The 18,408-nt window shown below is 38.7% G+C and overlaps 4 protein-coding genes across 4 annotated transcripts; 2 read left to right on the plus strand and 2 right to left on the minus strand.

Annotated features, from left to right (window-relative positions):
* The first annotated feature begins 382 nt into the window (after positions 1–382).
* On the plus strand, positions 383–3,905 carry gjb10 (gap junction protein beta 10). The gene is made up of 2 exons (XM_043262128.1): positions 383–486; positions 1,455–3,905. Exon 2 carries the CDS (start codon positions 1,499–1,501, stop codon positions 2,294–2,296), a length of 798 nt encoding a protein of 265 aa, XP_043118063.1. The 5' UTR covers positions 383–486; positions 1,455–1,498; the 3' UTR covers positions 2,297–3,905.
* A 1,670-nt stretch (positions 3,906–5,575) lies between these two features.
* gjb3 (gap junction protein beta 3) lies at positions 5,576–9,533 on the plus strand. The gene is made up of 2 exons (XM_043263457.1): positions 5,576–5,733; positions 6,823–9,533. The coding sequence occupies exon 2, from the start codon at positions 6,921–6,923 to the stop codon at positions 7,839–7,841; it is 921 nt and encodes a 306-aa protein (XP_043119392.1). The 5' UTR covers positions 5,576–5,733; positions 6,823–6,920; the 3' UTR covers positions 7,842–9,533.
* Positions 9,534–10,143: 610 nt separating this feature from the next.
* On the minus strand, positions 10,144–13,611 carry hmgcl (3-hydroxy-3-methylglutaryl-CoA lyase). Its single transcript, XM_043263453.1, has 8 exons — positions 13,464–13,611; positions 13,186–13,275; positions 12,788–12,895; positions 12,595–12,690; positions 12,346–12,494; positions 12,001–12,253; positions 11,638–11,763; positions 10,144–11,063 (listed from the first exon to the last, which is right to left on the minus strand). Exons 1-8 carry the CDS (start codon positions 13,560–13,562, stop codon positions 10,962–10,964), a joined length of 1,023 nt encoding a protein of 340 aa, XP_043119388.1. The 5' UTR covers positions 13,563–13,611; the 3' UTR covers positions 10,144–10,961.
* Positions 13,612–13,888: 277 nt separating this feature from the next.
* On the minus strand, positions 13,889–18,254 carry zbtb8a (zinc finger and BTB domain containing 8A). The gene is made up of 4 exons (XM_043263450.1): positions 17,913–18,254; positions 16,111–16,946; positions 14,999–15,168; positions 13,889–14,764 (listed from the first exon to the last, which is right to left on the minus strand). The coding sequence occupies exons 1-4, from the start codon at positions 17,975–17,977 to the stop codon at positions 14,444–14,446; spliced, it is 1,392 nt and encodes a 463-aa protein (XP_043119385.1). The 5' UTR covers positions 17,978–18,254; the 3' UTR covers positions 13,889–14,443.
* Positions 18,255–18,408: the final 154 nt, after the last annotated feature.

Below are 18,408 nucleotides of genomic sequence, written 5' to 3' on the forward strand. Positions count from 1 at the left end.
CACCTCAACGCACTACCTCACTTTAACTTAATTTAATTTTCCAACAAGTGCCTTGTCTGTATGTTTAATGTCTGTATGTTTAATGTTGCACTATTTATATTTTAGATATTTTAGATATTTTACCATTATTTTATTATACTTTAGTTTTTTAATTCTTTTATCTTTATTCTTTTATTCTGCATGATTGCAAGGTCAGAAGGGAAGGAATTTCATCTGTGCTGTATGTTGTACATAGAGCATATTTGACAATAAAGTTGACTTGACTTGACTTGACTTAATCCTCAGCTGATTTCTAGTAAGCGGCCAGCCGCTCTCCTCCAGGTGGCGTTAAAGCGTGTGCTGAGGTTGAACACTAGGTGGCGTCGCGGTGTCTATTTCGTTACACGTGTCGGTTGTGTTTTAACGCCCGCAGTTCGCCAGACAGCTACAAACAGGACAATCACTGCCTCCCGAAAGCACTGTACGCGACCGCGAGTTCTCAAGACTGTAAGTATACACTCAATACTACTAAGATTTGTTCGACTAATAGGCTACATTTGCTACGAATATATACATTAGCACTTTCCGTACGTTTTTTTTAAGCGTACCGTCAAAACGTCTATAGATAGGTTTGTGAACGAAGTAATAGACCGGAATTTTTTTACGATACACATCGTTATAAAACTGCTTCTTAGTATGTTTATTTCGTTTAACATCCTTCCTAAAAGTGGGAATATGTGTTTCTACCAGAATCACTTGCCTGAATGTGAAAACTTTAACTTTAATGCTGTTTTTATATTTGATTTTTTAACTGTACCTTGTTATCTTGTTAGGTATTACTGTATATTCATAATTACTTTTATTATATAAAATGATGAAATACGTAAAGTTACCTGAACTTTAACCTAAGTTAAAGTTCAGCTAAATGCATCATTATACACCCCTCGCTGAAATGTATTAAGTATGTGTGTGTATATCAGATACTTTTTACATAAAGTATGTAAATATATTAATAAGGCACTTGATGCTACAAGCTTAAAATATAATTTATACATTATATAACAGTGGTTCCTTTCTTTATCTTTCTAAAGGGGCTTCTAAAAAGTTGTAAATCTAAGAAATCTTTTGCAGTATGAACTGTTTTTGCTTGTTTGCTGGTTTCTATTGTATTTGTTATACTTGTATATTTAGGTTCGAGCTTGTAGTGCTATTGTAATTGCAAGGATTTTATTATTATTTAAATTGTTTTTGCCATGGATATAGCCTAAGATGCTGACATGGCATTAAATAAAATATATTACTACTACTAAGGGCGCTTAAAGACCCCCTGCTTTAATAAACTTTGAATCATCACAGAAGCATGTAGTTCAACTTTGTATTACAGAAACCACTCAAGTGAATTTTTATGTAAAGCTAAGTTTCTTTTCTCTCTCTCTCTCTCTCTCTCTCTCTCTCTCTGCTCCCCTTCCTGTTAGGTGAGAGGTATTCAGGTGATATAACCTGAGCGCTCACGGGTGCCATGAATTGGGCTTTTCTTCAGGGTCTCCTGAGTGGGGTCAACAAGTACTCCACCGCATTCGGCCGTGTCTGGCTGTCCATAGTCTTCCTTTTCAGGGTCATGGTCTTTGTCGTAGCTGCGGAGAAGGTGTGGGGTGACGAGCAGAAAGACTTTGCCTGTAACACAGCTCAGCCCGGCTGCCACAACGTTTGCTACGACCACTTCTTCCCGGTGTCCCACATACGTCTGTGGGCGCTGCAGCTCATCTTCGTCACCTGTCCGTCGTTCCTCGTGGTGCTGCATGTGGCCTACCGTGAGGAACGCGAGCGGAAGCACCGCCTCAAACACGGCGAGGGCTGTCAGCGGTTGTACGCCAACACCGGAAAGAAGCGAGGTGGTCTCTGGTGGACGTACATCCTCTCGCTGGTTTTTAAAATGGGAGTAGATGCGACCTTCGTGTATCTATTGTATCACATTTATGAGGGCTATGACTTTCCCATCATGGTGAAGTGCTCGGAACATCCCTGCCCCAATGTGGTGGATTGCTTCATCTCTCGGCCCACAGAGAAGCGGATCTTCACCATCTTCATGGTGGTGACAAGTCTGGTGTGCATCCTGCTCTCCCTCTGCGAAATCCTCTACCTGGTGTGCAAACGTTGCTTTGAATGTGTCCACAGGATGCAGGGCTCGCGGCAGATAAACAAGGCAAGGTCCATCGCCAACATGAGGAGCTCAAACACTCATTTAGATTCAAACAGCAAGAAACTGGCGATCAAAGGCCAGCCAGCGCCACCATACAGTGCGGTCATCTCATCCTAAAAAAACATGAACTTGGACAATACTTCCACTGCAAGTGGTACTCGGAGAGGTGGAAAATGTTCCTCATGTTCACCACCATGTGAACTCAAACGCGGCCACCTCCGTGGATGGTTGGCAGTAGAGGAAGCAGCTTGTATACTTACCCTATATCCACTGGATCCTTTTGCTGGAAAGTTGTGGCCTGATAAACAACATTATATATTTGAAAAGTTTATAGGGGTCAAAATGTCAACATTCAGGATGACGCAGTCTTTAGTTTGACTAAAGCAAGTCTCTTCAGGGTTTTGGGTGTGGTGTGGCTTCTGTTAGGTCTAAATCAAGAACACCAACACCAGCGGGCACTTTAAACTAAGCAAATACAAAACATATAGTATAAGCCCAGGTAATAACAATAATTACTATTAATTACATAGAACACAATAATCTGTTTTTTAACGGACACTAACAGGCAAAATGTGACTGCAAATGAGGTTGTCACTATTTGCTTTACATATTTTTATATATATATTTTTCAGATCAAACCAAGGATAGTACAATTAATTGATAAAATAGTCTATTATGTATAGAGGCCTCTATACATAATAGACTATTTTATCAATTAATTGTTATTAACTCAAAAACACTGAGGCTGATAATACACTGGGCAACTTTTTGAGTAATGTTGCTGGGCAACTTTAGGAAATGTCGCCATAAATGGTTAACCAGGTGAGACACAGGGCCCAAGACTAAATAACAATTTCTCAGTTGAAAAGTGCTCAAGCAACACTGCTCGAAAAAGCTGCCCAGTGTATCATCAGCCTGAGCAACTGAGACTTCATAAGTCACAGTGTAATTAAAAAAACAGTTCACCCAAAAATTTTAATTCTGTCATTGTTTACTTATCCTTGTGTCATGCCAAAGCTGTAAAACTTTCTTTTTTTATTTGAAAAATTGTTTTTGTCCACACAGTGAAAGTCAGTAGGGTGCAAAACAACACTGAACACTGCTGACTTTCACGGCATGCACGGATTTCATGAGAACAGCATGCATACATCACATTTCTTCTCCATATATTTACAGCCAGCAAATAAAGTACATGCTGTTAAACCGAACACATTTTTACAAGCAGACTTCCCAAATCCACCTAGATAACAAATCCTAATTTATGCTTAAATTTGAATGTAAATTTAAATTTGTTTGTTTACAAATTTGTACAGAGCAGTTTGTACTGTATTTTTGTTTATTATTATTACCATTCAACATTTTGTCATCATTTTTGCTGAGTTCCTGTTTTGTATATTAGCTGGTGTGTGTGTGTGTGTGCGTATGCTAATGTGTGCTTAAACGGTGGTGCTCCAATCTAATGTCTTCCAAGAATTTACAGTATTTAAAACTTATTGATAAATGCTCAACACTGCCAGATGATCAAATTCAAATAAGGCCATTTTGCCTGTGTGTGTATGAGAAAGCTTTTCATTCACTGATAAACATATCGAGAAAAGTAAACATCCTCAGTAGTTAGAAATCCTCTGTTTGTATGCTAACCTTTCAGCGTTCTTTCCTAATTGCTGTGTTTAGAGTTGTTTACATTTTAAGATACATTAAAATCTGCTTTTTATTTTCTTACAAACTGCTGCTCGTTTAAATCGGTGACGACTGTTAAAATCAGGATGCAGACGAAAACCTTTACTTGAAAACCAGTTGATCTGCGTGTGATTGTAGAGCAAGAACGTTACAAGATTGAAAATAGCACGGATAAACATGATGTGCTTTGTCGGCTTGACATTTCAATTGGATTCACAACAAGTTTGAAAGTTGCAAGCTAGATTAAGAAAATGTTCTTATTTAATTTTTTATGCTCTTCAGTTAATAAATACATGTGTGTATATAAATATATGTATGCATGTAAAATTCATAACAGTGACTTTCTATAAATTCTCTCTCAGTGTTGAGGCATTTGGCCAATCCAGTCTGTAAATGTTCAGATGTCTTTTGCGCTGTGGAATAACAAGCCACTTTTCTTAAACAAATCCTCGGGCTGTTTTGCAGATGGATTGTATGTCAGGTGTATTCCTGTTACACCAGCCAACACCTGTTGCACCTAGCCAACCCGGTGTATGTTTAACTGATGTTTTTGTTGTTAAAAATCTATCACGTAAGTTAAAATTCAGTATACAAATCCAATTGAAGTTAACCATTCCCCCACATAAACAAGTGTAAACCAGTTCAAAAAAACTTTACAAAAGACTTGCCCGATCTGGTTTTGTTTTTCTCCTACAGCGTTTCATAATGCTTCCTCTAGCTGAACAAACAGGTTCAGACAGAACACATAGCCTGAATAACTGAAAGCAGGCATGAGTTCCTGTTACATTAAAACACTCGGAGGGTAAGACTGACTGACAAAATTACAGAGAGCAAATTATAAAACTTCAGCTCTTTTAATACTTGATTCAGAGAATGAATCATCATGCAAAGGGTTTAGCAGTGAGTCAGAGGCCCTCACACGTGTGACCGAAAAAAAAATTCTCATGCTTTGATGAAAAAGTTCCACATTGGCTTTTCCTGTGGAAAACTCCACTTCTAGGTTACTTGCAAGCAAACCGATTACCAGCACACATCATCAACCGTTAGACTCCCCCCCAATAGCTAAAACCGATGCACTCAGACTATAAAAAGAATCGTGCTGAGAAAAATTCATATCCAGACCAAAGATCTCCTGCATCCCAGACCCAATCCATGAGTTACTTGGAACACATTAACTTTAATTACACCAAATAATTAGTACCGGATTCTTGGCACAACACTAAAAAGGTGCCTTACAAACAGTATGCCTATAAGTTTCCAAGCAATGAAAACGTTTCTAAAGCTGTTGTTCACGACGAGGTGTGGTCCTTTACGTGACTATGGAGTGCAGACTTTCATGGACAAGTTGGAACATGGAGAAGCCGCCTGCAGACGTTGGCAACACCACAAACCACTAACACGCAGTGTATACTTGACAGAGCTGTCCAAACAAAGGGAGTCTTATTTATTGTACAATAAGATGGAAAATGTTGCTAGGCTGCACAGGCATGGGTTTACTATTTGTCGCATAAAATACAATGCAGTACCATAATATTAACAGTATACTAAAAAAAACTTTTTATGGAGTCATGCACTCATTTTAGACAACACTGTAACTTCATAAACAGATCAGTCCTTTGTCCCCCACTCTGGCCATTTAAGACGATACACAGAAAGGCACGATGATTTTGAGAAAGCATGTTACAGACAGATGTGTATTTAATTAGCTTGCTATCTTTAAAGCATAGAGGTTTAGAGCAAAGCTATCCTCTAGTCTGGATACTGAACTCCACCCTCGATGAGGCGTGTTACCGAACCAGATTCACAGGGAAGCCAAACAGAGGATTTTAGAGAAGAGTTTAACAGAACAAGAGAAGAGAAAAGATACATCCAAAGTAAGTAATAAACATTGTTTTTGTGAATTTTAGACGCGGTTCACGTTTGTAAAATGACAAGCGTCGCTCAAAATGTTTACATTACGACTTCCGTTCACTTACTTTGACCTGTCATTTATACTTGATCGAATCCATTTTTTCTGATTACTGATTAAAGGCGAAGTGGTTGAAGCTTTTTTTTAAAAAAAAGTACAAGCCCAATATAGCAATTAAACTTGAGTGTAGGATTGTTCTCGGTTGATTTTCGTTTTCTTAATGTGAAATCTATTTAGTTGCTATTTTACGCGCTCTTTAATATGATACATTATTAGAAATACGACCGCGTTTACAAAAGAGTAAACAGTTCATAATTACAGTGCTGGAAACAACGTAACTGGCACTGACTATTAAAAACGACAACCGCTGATAGAAAAATAAATTGAAGACACAAAGTAGCGAGAAACAGAGCGGCACTGGTTTGACTGATTACTGTTTACACAAAACAGCATTAGATTCAGCAATACTATATATATATCGTAAAATGTTAAAGAGCACGGCACTTCGTTTGAGGAAAACATCATATGGAGGATGTGTAAATGGCGTGATAGCTGATCCTGCATAAAGCATTTCATGATACTGTACACACAACTTAATAAAATTGTCATCATTTACACACCTTTATGTTCATTTAAACCTGTTTGAATCTTATATATATCGTAAAAGTATCGTATCATAAAAGTGATCCACACGTCAAGTCTTCTGAAGTTACAATAGCCTTCTGTGACTAAAAGACTAAATATTATATTTGTAAATTAAATAATTATTCACTTTAATCTTTTAACCTCAAGTGATCTGCTAATTGCTGTCATCAGATCACTGAATCAGATTCAGGAAGAATCGAATCAGTTCAATAAATGAAAAAAATAATTCAGGGAAATATCACTGTAATCCATTCATAAGATTAGATGAGATAAGTGGGGTTAATAAAAATAAAAAAACTTTTAGTATATCGAAGTAAAATAAGGGTGAGACAACTATCTCACCATGTTGCTTTTAAATACAGCCTTTAAAAAGTTGTTTGAATTAGTTATTTTCTTTTTTCTTCTTCAGTTCTTTTCCGTCTTCAGGTTGCTCTATTCTTCATCAGAGATATTCAGCGTTAAAGAGGATTAGAGGACACCAAGTGTGACTTGGCCTTGCTCTGAGCCATGGACTGGAAGACTTTTCAAGCCCTGCTCAGTGGGGTGAATAAATACTCCACTGCTTTTGGCCGGATCTGGCTCTCTGTGGTTTTTGTGTTCAGGGTGATGGTTTACGTTGTAGCGGCTGAGAGAGTTTGGGGCGATGAGCAGAAAGACTTTGACTGCAACACCAAGCAGCCTGGCTGCGCAAACGTCTGCTATGACTACTTCTTCCCCATTTCCCACATCCGCCTGTGGGCCCTGCAGCTCATCTTTGTCACCTGTCCATCTCTGATGGTGGTAATGCACGTAAAGTACCGTGACGAGCGTGAGCGCAAGTACCGCATGAAGCACGGCGAAAAGGCCAAGCTCTACGACAACACGGGGAAGAAACATGGTGGACTGTGGTGGACGTACCTGATCAGCCTTTTTGCCAAGACTGGCATCGAGATCACCTTCCTGTACATCCTCCATCACATTTATGACAGTTTCTACCTGCCACGGCTGGTGAAGTGTGAGGTCCAGCCGTGTCCCAACGTTGTGGACTGTTACATCGGACGACCCACAGAGAAAAGAGTCTTCACCTACTTTATGGTTGGAGCTTCAGCTCTTTGCATAGTGCTCAGTGTCTGTGAGATCATCTACCTGATCTCCAAGCGTGTCATTCGATGTGCCAACAAATGTAAGAGGCACCAGAGAAGCAGCACACCGCTTAATGGACGATACCGAGACGAGGACAGCAACTGCACCATTCCTTTGCATGAAATGGACAGCAAACCCGAGTCAAAACCAGACTTTAAGCCAGAGTATAAACCTGGGTCTAAACATCAGTTTAAATCTGAACTCAAGCCAACATTTAAGCCAGCCTACAGATTGAGCGAAGACATGATAGCTTCTGCTCCAAACCTCTCAGTACCCATGTACAAGATGCAGTCTGATATGCTTTGAAAAATACTTCTGTGCTTCCTTCTCCATCAAGCAATCGGAGTGATCTGGGGGCATAGAACAAGCTTTGAATATCTGGACAGTCTCGAAGACTTTCACTGCCCACCAAGACCTATAAAACTGCCAGTCTTGGGTGTTTGCTATTTGGCAGATGGTTTGTGAAAGTCTATATGCCAGATTTCAGAAACGTTTGACTTGGAAACAAGCAGGAATGGGTTAAGACCTGGGATGTTCCTTCAGGCTTTGACTCCAGCTCTAAGTACTGCATAACTGCCATGATAATAAGAATTCATGTGGACTGAATGCATTGCTCTGATTCATTCCTCTCATTCATTTCTTAAAAAGAACAAAGGTGAAAACCCATGAAAAAGCTCAGGAGTTATCAAATAACCAGGAATGCGTTCATGGCAAACACACCTTGCATACAAAACCCACTTCCACCTTCACACGCACACTAAAAGAGAGGAGGAAGAGTGGAGTTCATTGAGTGTTACAAGACGTAATGAAAATGCCTCATAGGCGTCATTGTTTACCGTGTCTCATTTCTCAGTGTCCTGGTATTTGTTACAAAGATCAGAACAAAGTTTTAAAGTTGAAGCTGTTCCAACTTTTTTCATAGAGATAATAGTAGATGTTTATATGCAAACACACCTGAACTCTATCTGAACTCAAATTTTTATGCTGGAAAAATGAGAGGTATATAAAATATAACACAGTGTCCATAAGATGGGCAATCAGGGAATGTCTTTATTATTTGTTGTTACTGTAGACTGTGGACGAACCTCATCTGACTTACACTTGGCAAGCGTTTTTTAAGAATCTGACTTTGTTCAGACTTGCTGTTAAGATTGTGTTACCTATTTGAACTGATTTTTCATAATGCTGCACACCCTGCCTTTGTATCAAACATGAATCAACGCACTGACATATTACCTTAAGAATTTTAATTTAGCAGTTTTTAGTAAAATTATTGAAATTGAGTTTTTTTTTTTTTTTTTTTGTATTAATATTTGACGATGTTGTAATCTGGGGGCTGTTTCATAAAACAAGTTTTGCAAATTAACCGAGCTTCTTTCAGATATTCTCAGTTGATTTAGTTCAAAATTTGTCAGACTAACTGAAATAAGCTTGACTTATTTGCTAAACTTATTTTATAAAACAGACACCAGAAAGCTTTTAAAGTTTATTAATTTTGATACTGTATAAATAAATACAAAAATAGCCAATTTGTCACATTTTAAACATTATTTTGATTTGGAAAAGCAATAGCTAGTTCATTTTATCATGAACAAATTTAAATAAAAGAGGAAACAGATTTAAGGAAGTGTATATAAACAACGTCAATTAACTGAGACCATGGAACAAGATCATTAATCACCAACCTTTGTCAGAACTTTATGCAATACTAATCAATTTACATTAAATCTTTGCAAAACCATTCGAATGTTTGGGATCACCAAGATTTTTAAAACTTTTATTGAGCAAGGACGCTTTAAATTAAAGACTCACATTAATACAAAAATAATTTTAATAGATGTTTTTGAGCAAAAAATGTGAAAAAACAACACTAAACTGTTGAACTTATGCGTTTCTTGAGCACCAAATCAGCATATCAGAATGATTTCTGAAGGATCATGTGCTACTGATTGCCTTGGTGAGCATCTTTCACAATCAATAAAACTTACTGACCCCAAACTTTTGAATCACAGTGGGATTCTTTGTCAGTGCTTCCATTTAGTTTATTTTGACCAAATTAAAACAAACAATTTAGCTGCCATTAGATACCATCTGAATGGATCAAAACATCTGCAATGTATCGTACTGCCTACTTATGGTTTGAACATTTAAACTTTATTTTTTTAGTTCATAAAGAGGTATATACTGAGTACTACTTATATATATATATATATATAAAATAAAATACTACTACTAAATACAATTTCTTTGTACATGTTCAGCCTTGCAGTAACAGGATGTCACTTCCTGATCAAAGTACAATAACTATTATTCACTTCTGAAAAACCTTATTTTTTCTTAGTCATGCATGAATTTTGTAAAATATGTTTTTGAGGGTGGATATATGATGTCAAAGAAAATGCGTAACCATGCAGACTTGTTGATCCAGTTAATCAACCTTCACCCGATAACAGAAGTACTTTATATAACTAAAATGGTTACTTTCCTTATGGGAAGAAGGATAGTTTTATTTTGGTTACCATTATGAAAAGTTCAATTGTCAGCCTAACCGTTCAAATAAACTTTAAAGTGAAGTTTGGCACATCACATAGGGACGCATACATTTACATTTCTCATTACCCTGCCTTTAATCATTAATAATCTCTTATTAAAAATCATACACACTGATAAAAGTAAATACAATAATGTCAGTTAACAACACAAATAGAAACAACACGTTGTTGCACCCACAAAACATGGCTGAAAAATAATTTAAAGAAATTCACAGGCATTAGCAATCCTGAAAAAACAGGGTGGAAAAAAACACTCAGATTATTCTTATTTCTTCCTGGAGACAAAATTTACTTGTAGTCATGTTTTAGTATGGAATCTGAAATTCTGAGAGTCTTTTCATTGTAATGGGTGTGTTATAATTACCAGCATGGAAATGGATTTGTCTGGTAATGACAGATGATTTCCGTCTTCAAAATGAGTCAAAAAACATACAAGGACACAAGTATGAAACCTGAGAGACACTGATAATAATGCTAATCAAGATCGGTAATGTGATGAAGTCTAATCAGCAATACATTTGCATCAAGTCAAATTACGTCCCCTTCTGGCATTTATTACCTTTACACGTTGAACAATCTTGGTTCTGCACTATGTAAAATATAATTTTTTTTTTAAATATACATATACAAAGATTGCCTGTCATCGGAAATCAAGGCACAAGAGAACAGTTTGGGTCTGTGGTTGTCAATTGTGGGTGATATGAGCTCACCCCTAGACTCATTCACACATTCACAGTAGAGAACAGATGCCTCAACGTCCAGCTCCACTGTCTATAGAAATACTTATTTATAAATATATGTTATAAATTAAGATTAATGTAGTGTGAACTCCAAAAGATTAATGACTATAATCACTATAAAGGGAAAGAAGACTTCAGAGCTTGCATGAGGCCTGAGCTACTTTTGAATTTGTCCTTCTGTTGAGTGAATGACAGATAAATGAGCCAGCGTCCAAGAGTTTGGGCAGGTCCACTCCCTGAAACAAACAAACAAAAAAACAACAGCTTAAACGTGTGGTAGAACTCTACGACTAGAGGCAGACTATAGGTTAGGCCTTTGTAACCAGAAGCCCAGAATTCTTTTTGTGACATGTACTTATTATTATTTTATGACACAACATGTTTCTACAGCACCGAACTAGCACGAAAATTCAGCTTTGACGTCACAGGAATAAATTCCATTTTCAAATGCATTAAAATAGAAAAGAGTTCTTTCAAAATGTAATATTATAAAAGTTAAAATAGTTACAATATAACTGTTTTTACAGATTTTTTATGCAGTTTAATGCAACCTTAGTGAGTAAAAGAGACTTATTTTTAAAAAACGGTTTCATCCAAAAATCTTAACGGTAGCATACTTTCTAGAAAGCCTGTGAATTTATGAGAAGTTTAACGATGATTCAGCAAAATAAGTCATGATTTCATGTGTGACATTGCCTAAAAAAGAAGCTGTTTCGGGTCAGGATGTGAGATTATGCATTTTCATGAAAGATTCCAGTCTGCTGATTTGACAGAGATTAAGATTTAGATCTGACACAGTCCTGTACTTACAGTATGGATTCCCAGTCCGTGTAGCATATAGACCACGTCTTCAGTTGCAACATTCCCAGAAGCCCCTTGGGCATAAGGGCAGCCGCCCAGCCCTGCAACGGATGAGTCCACGACACTTACTCCATTCTAGAAAAGAACACACGAAACAAAAGTGTGCTGTATTTAAAAAGCAGTTGCTCATTGTAAGAATGTGAAAAATGAAAAGGTGACAACACATGGTATGCGTGCAAGGCATGTGTGTCACTAAAGATTGAGTATAAGGGCGGGTTCAACAGACAGCAAGCCAGTGTGAATGTAATGAAAATATCAATCAAGACAGGCAGTAAGAGAGCTACTACCGAATTATTCCAAATACTTTCTTACCTGTAATGCTACAAGTATGTTAGCGAGTGCTTGTCCGTACGTGTCATGACAGTGAACTGCTAAAACCTCCACAGGAACCTCTTTCTTCACAGCATTCAACATCTCCGTCATGCCGCCCGGAGTGCCCACTCCGATAGTATCGCCAAGTGAAATCTCATAGCAGCCCATGGAATACAGTCGCTTAGCAACCTCTGCCACTTTGTTCGGCGATACCTTCCCTTCGTATGGACAACCCAGCACACATGACACATAGCTGGGAATAACAGCAGGAGAGGGTTTTGAGACACAAGAACACTGGGTTATTAAAAAAAGAACTAAGATGCTGAAACGTGCAATCTGTCTCACCCTCTCACAGGAACCCCCTCTTGATTGGCTGCTCTCATCACCTCCTCAAATCGCACAAGACTCTCATCCACTGAACAGTTTATGTTCTTCTTACTGAAGAGCTCGGACGCAGCACCGAAGATTGCCACCTCTTTTGCACCAGCCTTCATCTGAGATTATATATATAATTTTTTTAATTATATATATATATATATATATATATATATATATATATATAATTTAATTTTTATTTTTTTGTATTTGACTCACTGCAGCCTGGAATCCTTTCAGATTAGGGGTCAGAACAGGGTAGTTCACGCCAGGTTTCTTGTGGAGGCCACGCATCACTTCCTCTTGATCAGCCATCTGCCAAACAATTATTTTAATTACCATAATTATAATTTTATGTTGTGAGTTTGCTCATGAAATGTCTGCAGGCTTTGAAGCGTATGCTGCATCTCACCTGAGGGACCCATTTAGGTGAAACAAAGCTTGTGGCCTCAATGACAGGAAGCCCTGCCTCTGAGAGCATATCAATCAGACGGATCTTCACCTCTGTTGGAACGACAGTCTGATGGATGCAGAGATTGTGATTAACAGAAAAAAATGCAGCTCTTGTATTTCACTTCACAAAGCTTCCAGAACTAGGAACCAATTACCTTAACTATCTTACATATTTTATATAACCTGGAAATCACACTTTTGAGATTTTTACGATACCTTTAGGAAAAAACTATTCGCTATTTGTCAACAGGGTTGAACAGTTGGCAAACTGAAAATAGAAGCGTTTAATCACACAGCACAGGGCTGTCATAATGGGTGTTGATGCAGGTTCATTCAGAATGACCGAAAACTCTTCACCTTCTCATTCTGAAGTCCATCTCGGGGACCAACCTCTACAATCTTCACCTTCTCTGGGAACGAGAATGACTGTGTGGAAGACACACTGACCTGTCAGATCACACACACACACACACACACACACACACACACACACACACACACACACACACACACACACACACACACACACACACGTAAATGTAAACACAAAGGCTGTGTCATTCGTAATTTAACTAACTTAAACAAACGCAAACCACGTAACATCGTCAGATTCAGAGCAAATCGCCTGAACTTACGGATCTGAGTATCGCGGCAGCAGCGGAGCGCAAAGCGGGTCTGTGAACCCGGACGGAAGTGAAAGAACCAGGACCAACTCTCATCACGAGCGCCGCCATCTTCACACGCCCCTATTCGCCCTGACGTCATTAGCTCGTTTATGGATTTAGATCTCGCGATAATAAGGGCTCAGATTTCAAGAGGTTGGGCACCAATCTGGCATCGTGGCTCTAGTGGTGAGTTTTTTTTTGGTTTGTTCAAAAAGCGAAAAAAATCTAAAAGGTTGTGTTAAATGTAAATAGAATAAGTTCCCATTTTATTTAAATTCTGGTTAAATGATTTATATAGCCTAAACACTGCTTGTGCATAAAATATCAAACCACAAATGTCAAAATAAGACGGATGGCGAAGATGATATATCGAGAGTGAAACAGCAACACATATATTCATACATACAATATTTTATTTAGACAATGTTTATGTCGAGCCTGTGATTGGTAACAAATATATCTCGTTTTGTTTTAAATAAATAAATGAGTCTGTTACACATCACACAAAGTAGGTCACGTGGACTCCATGCAGCATAGTTTAATAAATGAAATATGTAAACCTTGGCATTAACTAAAGCTGTAGTAAACGAATGTGAAAACTTAAAAGTGATGTGAAAATGAAAGTCGGAACTAGAATATTGCAGTTTTTTCTTAATTACAGAAAATTCTCACCCATTTATCAGCCCTGTATCTAAATTAAATTTCCGCATTGTCATTCTGCCCATAAATGCCTTTTTGAATTAAACTAAATATACTTTAAATTACAGAAATATACTTGTACTTTTATAAAAGCAGTTATGTTTTAATACTTTCGATTTTCAATAAGAAAGTGTTTTTATTTGTACAAAAACGCACAATCATTTCCCCTATGAATTTTTAACAGACCTTAAGCTGCCAAGGAAGACAGCTCTAGCCCATTCCCCCTTTCACACACAACCACATGCATATCATCACTTTCCGCTGGCTTCCTCATCGCTGTCCTCCACTTCCTGGATTATGAGATCGGCTCCAGAATCTTCTGCGAGGTCATCGTCGTCCATGACCCATGCGATTTGCCTGTTCTCACTCATGTCCTCCTCCACACCCAACAACAGGCCTTCCTTCTCCTCGTTTCCATCAGTCTCATCTGTGATCAGCTCACTGTAGCCGCTCTCTTGAATGCAAACATCACACAGCCTATATCTGCGGGTTCCCTCGCTTACCACTCGCCCAGTGACTTCGGTTACATGCCGTTTGCACTTCCTGCACACCAACTTACGGGCCTGATGGATCTGCGGAACGCAAGCGATAAATAGGAGATGTTTAAAATAGGCTGTCAATGATTATTTTTTGACAGCCTGTAAAAGAGAGGTAATTATGTATAATTACATCCATTACATGGATTAAATGCTATGTGATCACACACAGTGCAAGATATGAATTAATGACCAACAGCGGCATGTTAATGTACAGCCTGTGGAGGTGTTAATGGGCCAGACAACTGTGAAGCTGAGTGTGTTTCTCACCGTCTCAAAATGGCTGCGCAGGTGTTCCAGGCGAGTGAAACGTTTGCTGCAGGCCTGACAGGGATAAGGACGCTCACCTGTGTGACAGCGGAGATGACGCTTCAAGTCGGCCTTTCTCTTTACTGTGTGTGTGCAGAACGGACATTTGTAACGCATAGAGGGAGTGGAATCTGAGACAGAGAGAGGCAGACATTGACTGTTAGATCTCTTTCATGCATCACCACATCAAATGACTGGTCGAAAGCCTATTTAAAATCAAAACATCTTTTGTTTACTCTGAAACATACATTAACAGAGAGCTGGAGAAAAAATAAGCGTGGCGGAAAAAGGCCTAAAGGAGAAATGTTTTGCATTTTTAACTTTTGTCCAAGTTTTGCAGACCTTGACTGACTCTCAATTGCAAAATGGCATTTGGATTTGTGCAATATGAAGATAGAAAATCTTTTATTGTAGAGGCAGGCCGGAGGACAAGAAAAATTATCAAATAATTATTTTAATAAATGTTGTTCTCCCTCATGCACAAATCTCTCTCTCTAGATCTATCTATCTATATGATACTATATATATATATATATATATATATGTATATATATGTATATATATGTATATGTGTATATATATATATATATATATATATATATATATATATATATATATATATATATATATATATATATAATGTATATGTGTATATATATATATGTGTGTGTGTGTATGTGTGAAGGCTGAATTTATTTGATCAAAAATACAATAGAACAGTATTATAGTAATACATCTGAGAAATTAATTCTTTCCTGTGACAGCAATGCTAAAAAAAAGTTTAATTTGTTTAAGCATCATTACTGCAGTCTTCAGTGTCACAAAAATCTTCATAAGGCATATGCTGGATTTTTTTTTTTTTTTTTTTTAATGACTGTAATGTTTAAAAGCTGCATTTATTTAAGTAACATTTTTTGCAAGTAAGAGTTTTTGTAACAACAAAACATTTTTTTACAGTCACTATTGATCATTTTAATGCATCCTTGCTAAATACAAATATTCATTAAAAAAAAAAAACAAAAACTTTCTGACCCCAAACTATATGTGTACAATATTTGCAGTTTTGTGCTCACCTTTATTAAACACCCCAACTACCCCAACAATAGATGGAAGGTTGGCATACAGTTCGTCTGCTTTCTGAGAGCAGTGTGATACCACCCCCTGCAGGTCAATGAGAGAAGTGTCTTCTGTTACCAAGCGACTGGAGGCAGTTCTTTTCCTGCTTCCTCTTCTTCTGCGTTCAGGGAGCACAGAGCTGAACTGCTCCTCCTCCATTTGTGCCTCCAAACTGGACTGTGGAGGAGAGTTCTGTTGAAGCCCTGACGGCTGTGGGCTGGTTCCTCTGAAGTCCTCCTCTGTCTGATCCTCCTCTGGTTGATCCCACAGTCTGGTCTGAGAGCTCATGCTTACGTCACACATGTTGGACGGCTCGATGACGTTCTCACGCCTGTCCTGAAGTGGACTGCTGTCCGACAGACACAGATACCGATTCTCATCGTCCTCTTTTGTGCTGATCTCGAGGAAAGACTTAATGAAGGCCTTGCAGTAGGAAATGACGTCGTTCATCTGCAGGTAGCTGGCGGCTGACATTACTTCTATCACATTAGAGCTGTTGAGCTCCAGCTGACCAGAGTAAATGAAGTCCAGGATGATGGCAAAGATCTCAGGGCTGAAGACATCAAAAGAAGCATTTACAGACTCTAGAGTGTCTTTGGCTCCTTGAGAAAGCAACATCCTGAAATAGCCACTGCTGCCGTACAGGACGTTGCGGTGTGCACGGAAAATCTGACCCTCCACCAGCACGTTGCAGTCACAGAACAATTCCTGGTGTCGTTGCTGGTCCAGCTGCTTTAGTAAACAGCTCTGGTGAATGGCTGACATATCTGCACTGGTCCATTTGTGAACAGGTCTGAAAAAAAAAAGAAGTGGGGCAACTTGAAAAACATGTATTTAAAAGAACGAGTAAATCAGTTCTCTTCATTATCCAGATTTACAGTACTCATAGTTTGTATGTGCGGTGTCGTGCTTTGTGTGATGTAATGGCAGCGATTTTATTTCACGAAAAGGCAGCTAATCCCCGCCCGCTGTTCTCTGATTGGATGACACGCCTGTCAATCATGTACATTCGCTGTGGAAGGGGCAACACCCGACTTTGCGCATCGGGTAACGAGGGAGAGAAGCAGGGAGATGGAAAAAGGGAAATAAATACAGAAAGGCGGAGAGAAAAAGAGAAACGGGCGTTTAAAACACGAAAAAAACACTGGAATGAAGAAAAATAGGCGACGCTGTTGCTGTTAAAATATCTTATCATTCGTTCCCCTCACAGCAAGCGCACACAAATACAAAAACTGGGTTACAGTGCCAGACGTATATAAATAAATAAATAAGCAACCCAATTAACATAAAGCCATAAATAACATGGCAATAGAGAAAATGCCAGAAAAGTCAGTTATAAAATTAAAGTCACTGCGCCCTATATGTGCAAAACGCCCGCAGGAGAAAGAAAGTAATACCTGAGATAACGCGCACACTCCTGTGATTCACCCCAAGGATTAAAACATTAACCAGGCACATCATTTCTTACATTACGAATCAAGCCCGTCAGATAAGGGAAAGAGGCATTGGGGTGGTTTCTGACGGGAGCCCTGTCGTTCGCGGAGAGCCGCCCACCGAACCGACCTCAGCTGGAAACGCTCCAAACTGGATTTTAAAACGCAAAACACCCGGCTTTGCGAGCACCTTTATCGCCTTTTGATATTTCGGATCACCTGAGCTCGGGCGACTCGCGGGTTGGCGCTGAGCCTCGCGCTGGTTCCCGTCGCCCACCCTCTTTACCCGGGCACCGTTTCCCCAGTCTCTTAAACATAATACTCACAGATGCCCCGCGTCACCCGCACTCCGGTACGGTCGACATGTCCCACTTTCACAAACCATCTCCATTTCTCAGCCTACTTTGGATGTATTTCTCCAGCTTTTGTTATCAGGGCGAACGGCTCTCACTTCCTGCTTTGCCCGAAAGACCGAAACCCGTTTGTGCTGGAAAAACGTTTTGCTGACGTGGGTGTCCGGTGCGCCCGGGACCGGAGAACCGCTTAAAGCACACGCGCCCCGCACAGCAAGCCCAGTACATTTACATTAGCAGGTCCAGGTCTTGAAAATGAAAAAAATATCAAATTTTATCATGTTTTTTTTAGCATTTATGTTGACCCTTCCGTCTAATAGGAAACAGCGCCATTGATTTGACAGGGCACGATGTTCGTTACAGTCGAGTCTAACAAGAAGTCAGTGTTGACAAAAAATAAAAAAATAAACAAAAAATAAATAAATAAATATATTTATAGAGAACAGTTAAATGAACTATGTTGGAAAAA

Source organism: Puntigrus tetrazona, chromosome 17 (genome assembly GCF_018831695.1).
Source record: "Puntigrus tetrazona isolate hp1 chromosome 17, ASM1883169v1, whole genome shotgun sequence".
NCBI lineage: Eukaryota > Metazoa > Chordata > Actinopteri > Cypriniformes > Cyprinidae > Puntigrus > Puntigrus tetrazona.

Bases quoted from the DNA above. Each gene is read 5' to 3' on its own strand.
- gjb10 (XM_043262128.1), top strand. From the start codon at position 1,499: ATGAATTGGGCTTTTCTTCAGGGTCTCCTGAGTGGGGTCAACAAGTAC.
- gjb3 (XM_043263457.1), top strand. From the start codon at position 6,921: ATGGACTGGAAGACTTTTCAAGCCCTGCTCAGTGGGGTGAATAAATAC.
- hmgcl (XM_043263453.1), bottom strand. From the start codon at position 13,562: ATGGCGGCGCTCGTGATGAGAGTTGGTCCTGGTTCTTTCACTTCCGTC. The intron at 12,691-12,787 runs GTGAGATGCAGC...ATTGTTTGGCAG, and splicing joins CACCTAAATGGGTCCCTCAG to ATGGCTGATCAAGAGGAAGT. The intron at 12,254-12,345 runs GTGAGACAGATT...TGTTATTCCCAG, and splicing joins GAGGGGGTTCCTGTGAGAGG to CTATGTGTCATGTGTGCTGG.
- zbtb8a (XM_043263450.1), bottom strand. From the start codon at position 17,977: ATGGAGATGGTTTGTGAAAGTGGGACATGTCGACCGTACCGGAGTGCG. The intron at 16,947-17,912 runs GTGAGTATTATG...TTTTTTTTTCAG, and splicing joins GCGGGTGACGCGGGGCATCT to ACCTGTTCACAAATGGACCA. The intron at 15,169-16,110 runs GTGAGCACAAAA...TCTCTGTCTCAG, and splicing joins AGTTGGGGTGTTTAATAAAG to ATTCCACTCCCTCTATGCGT.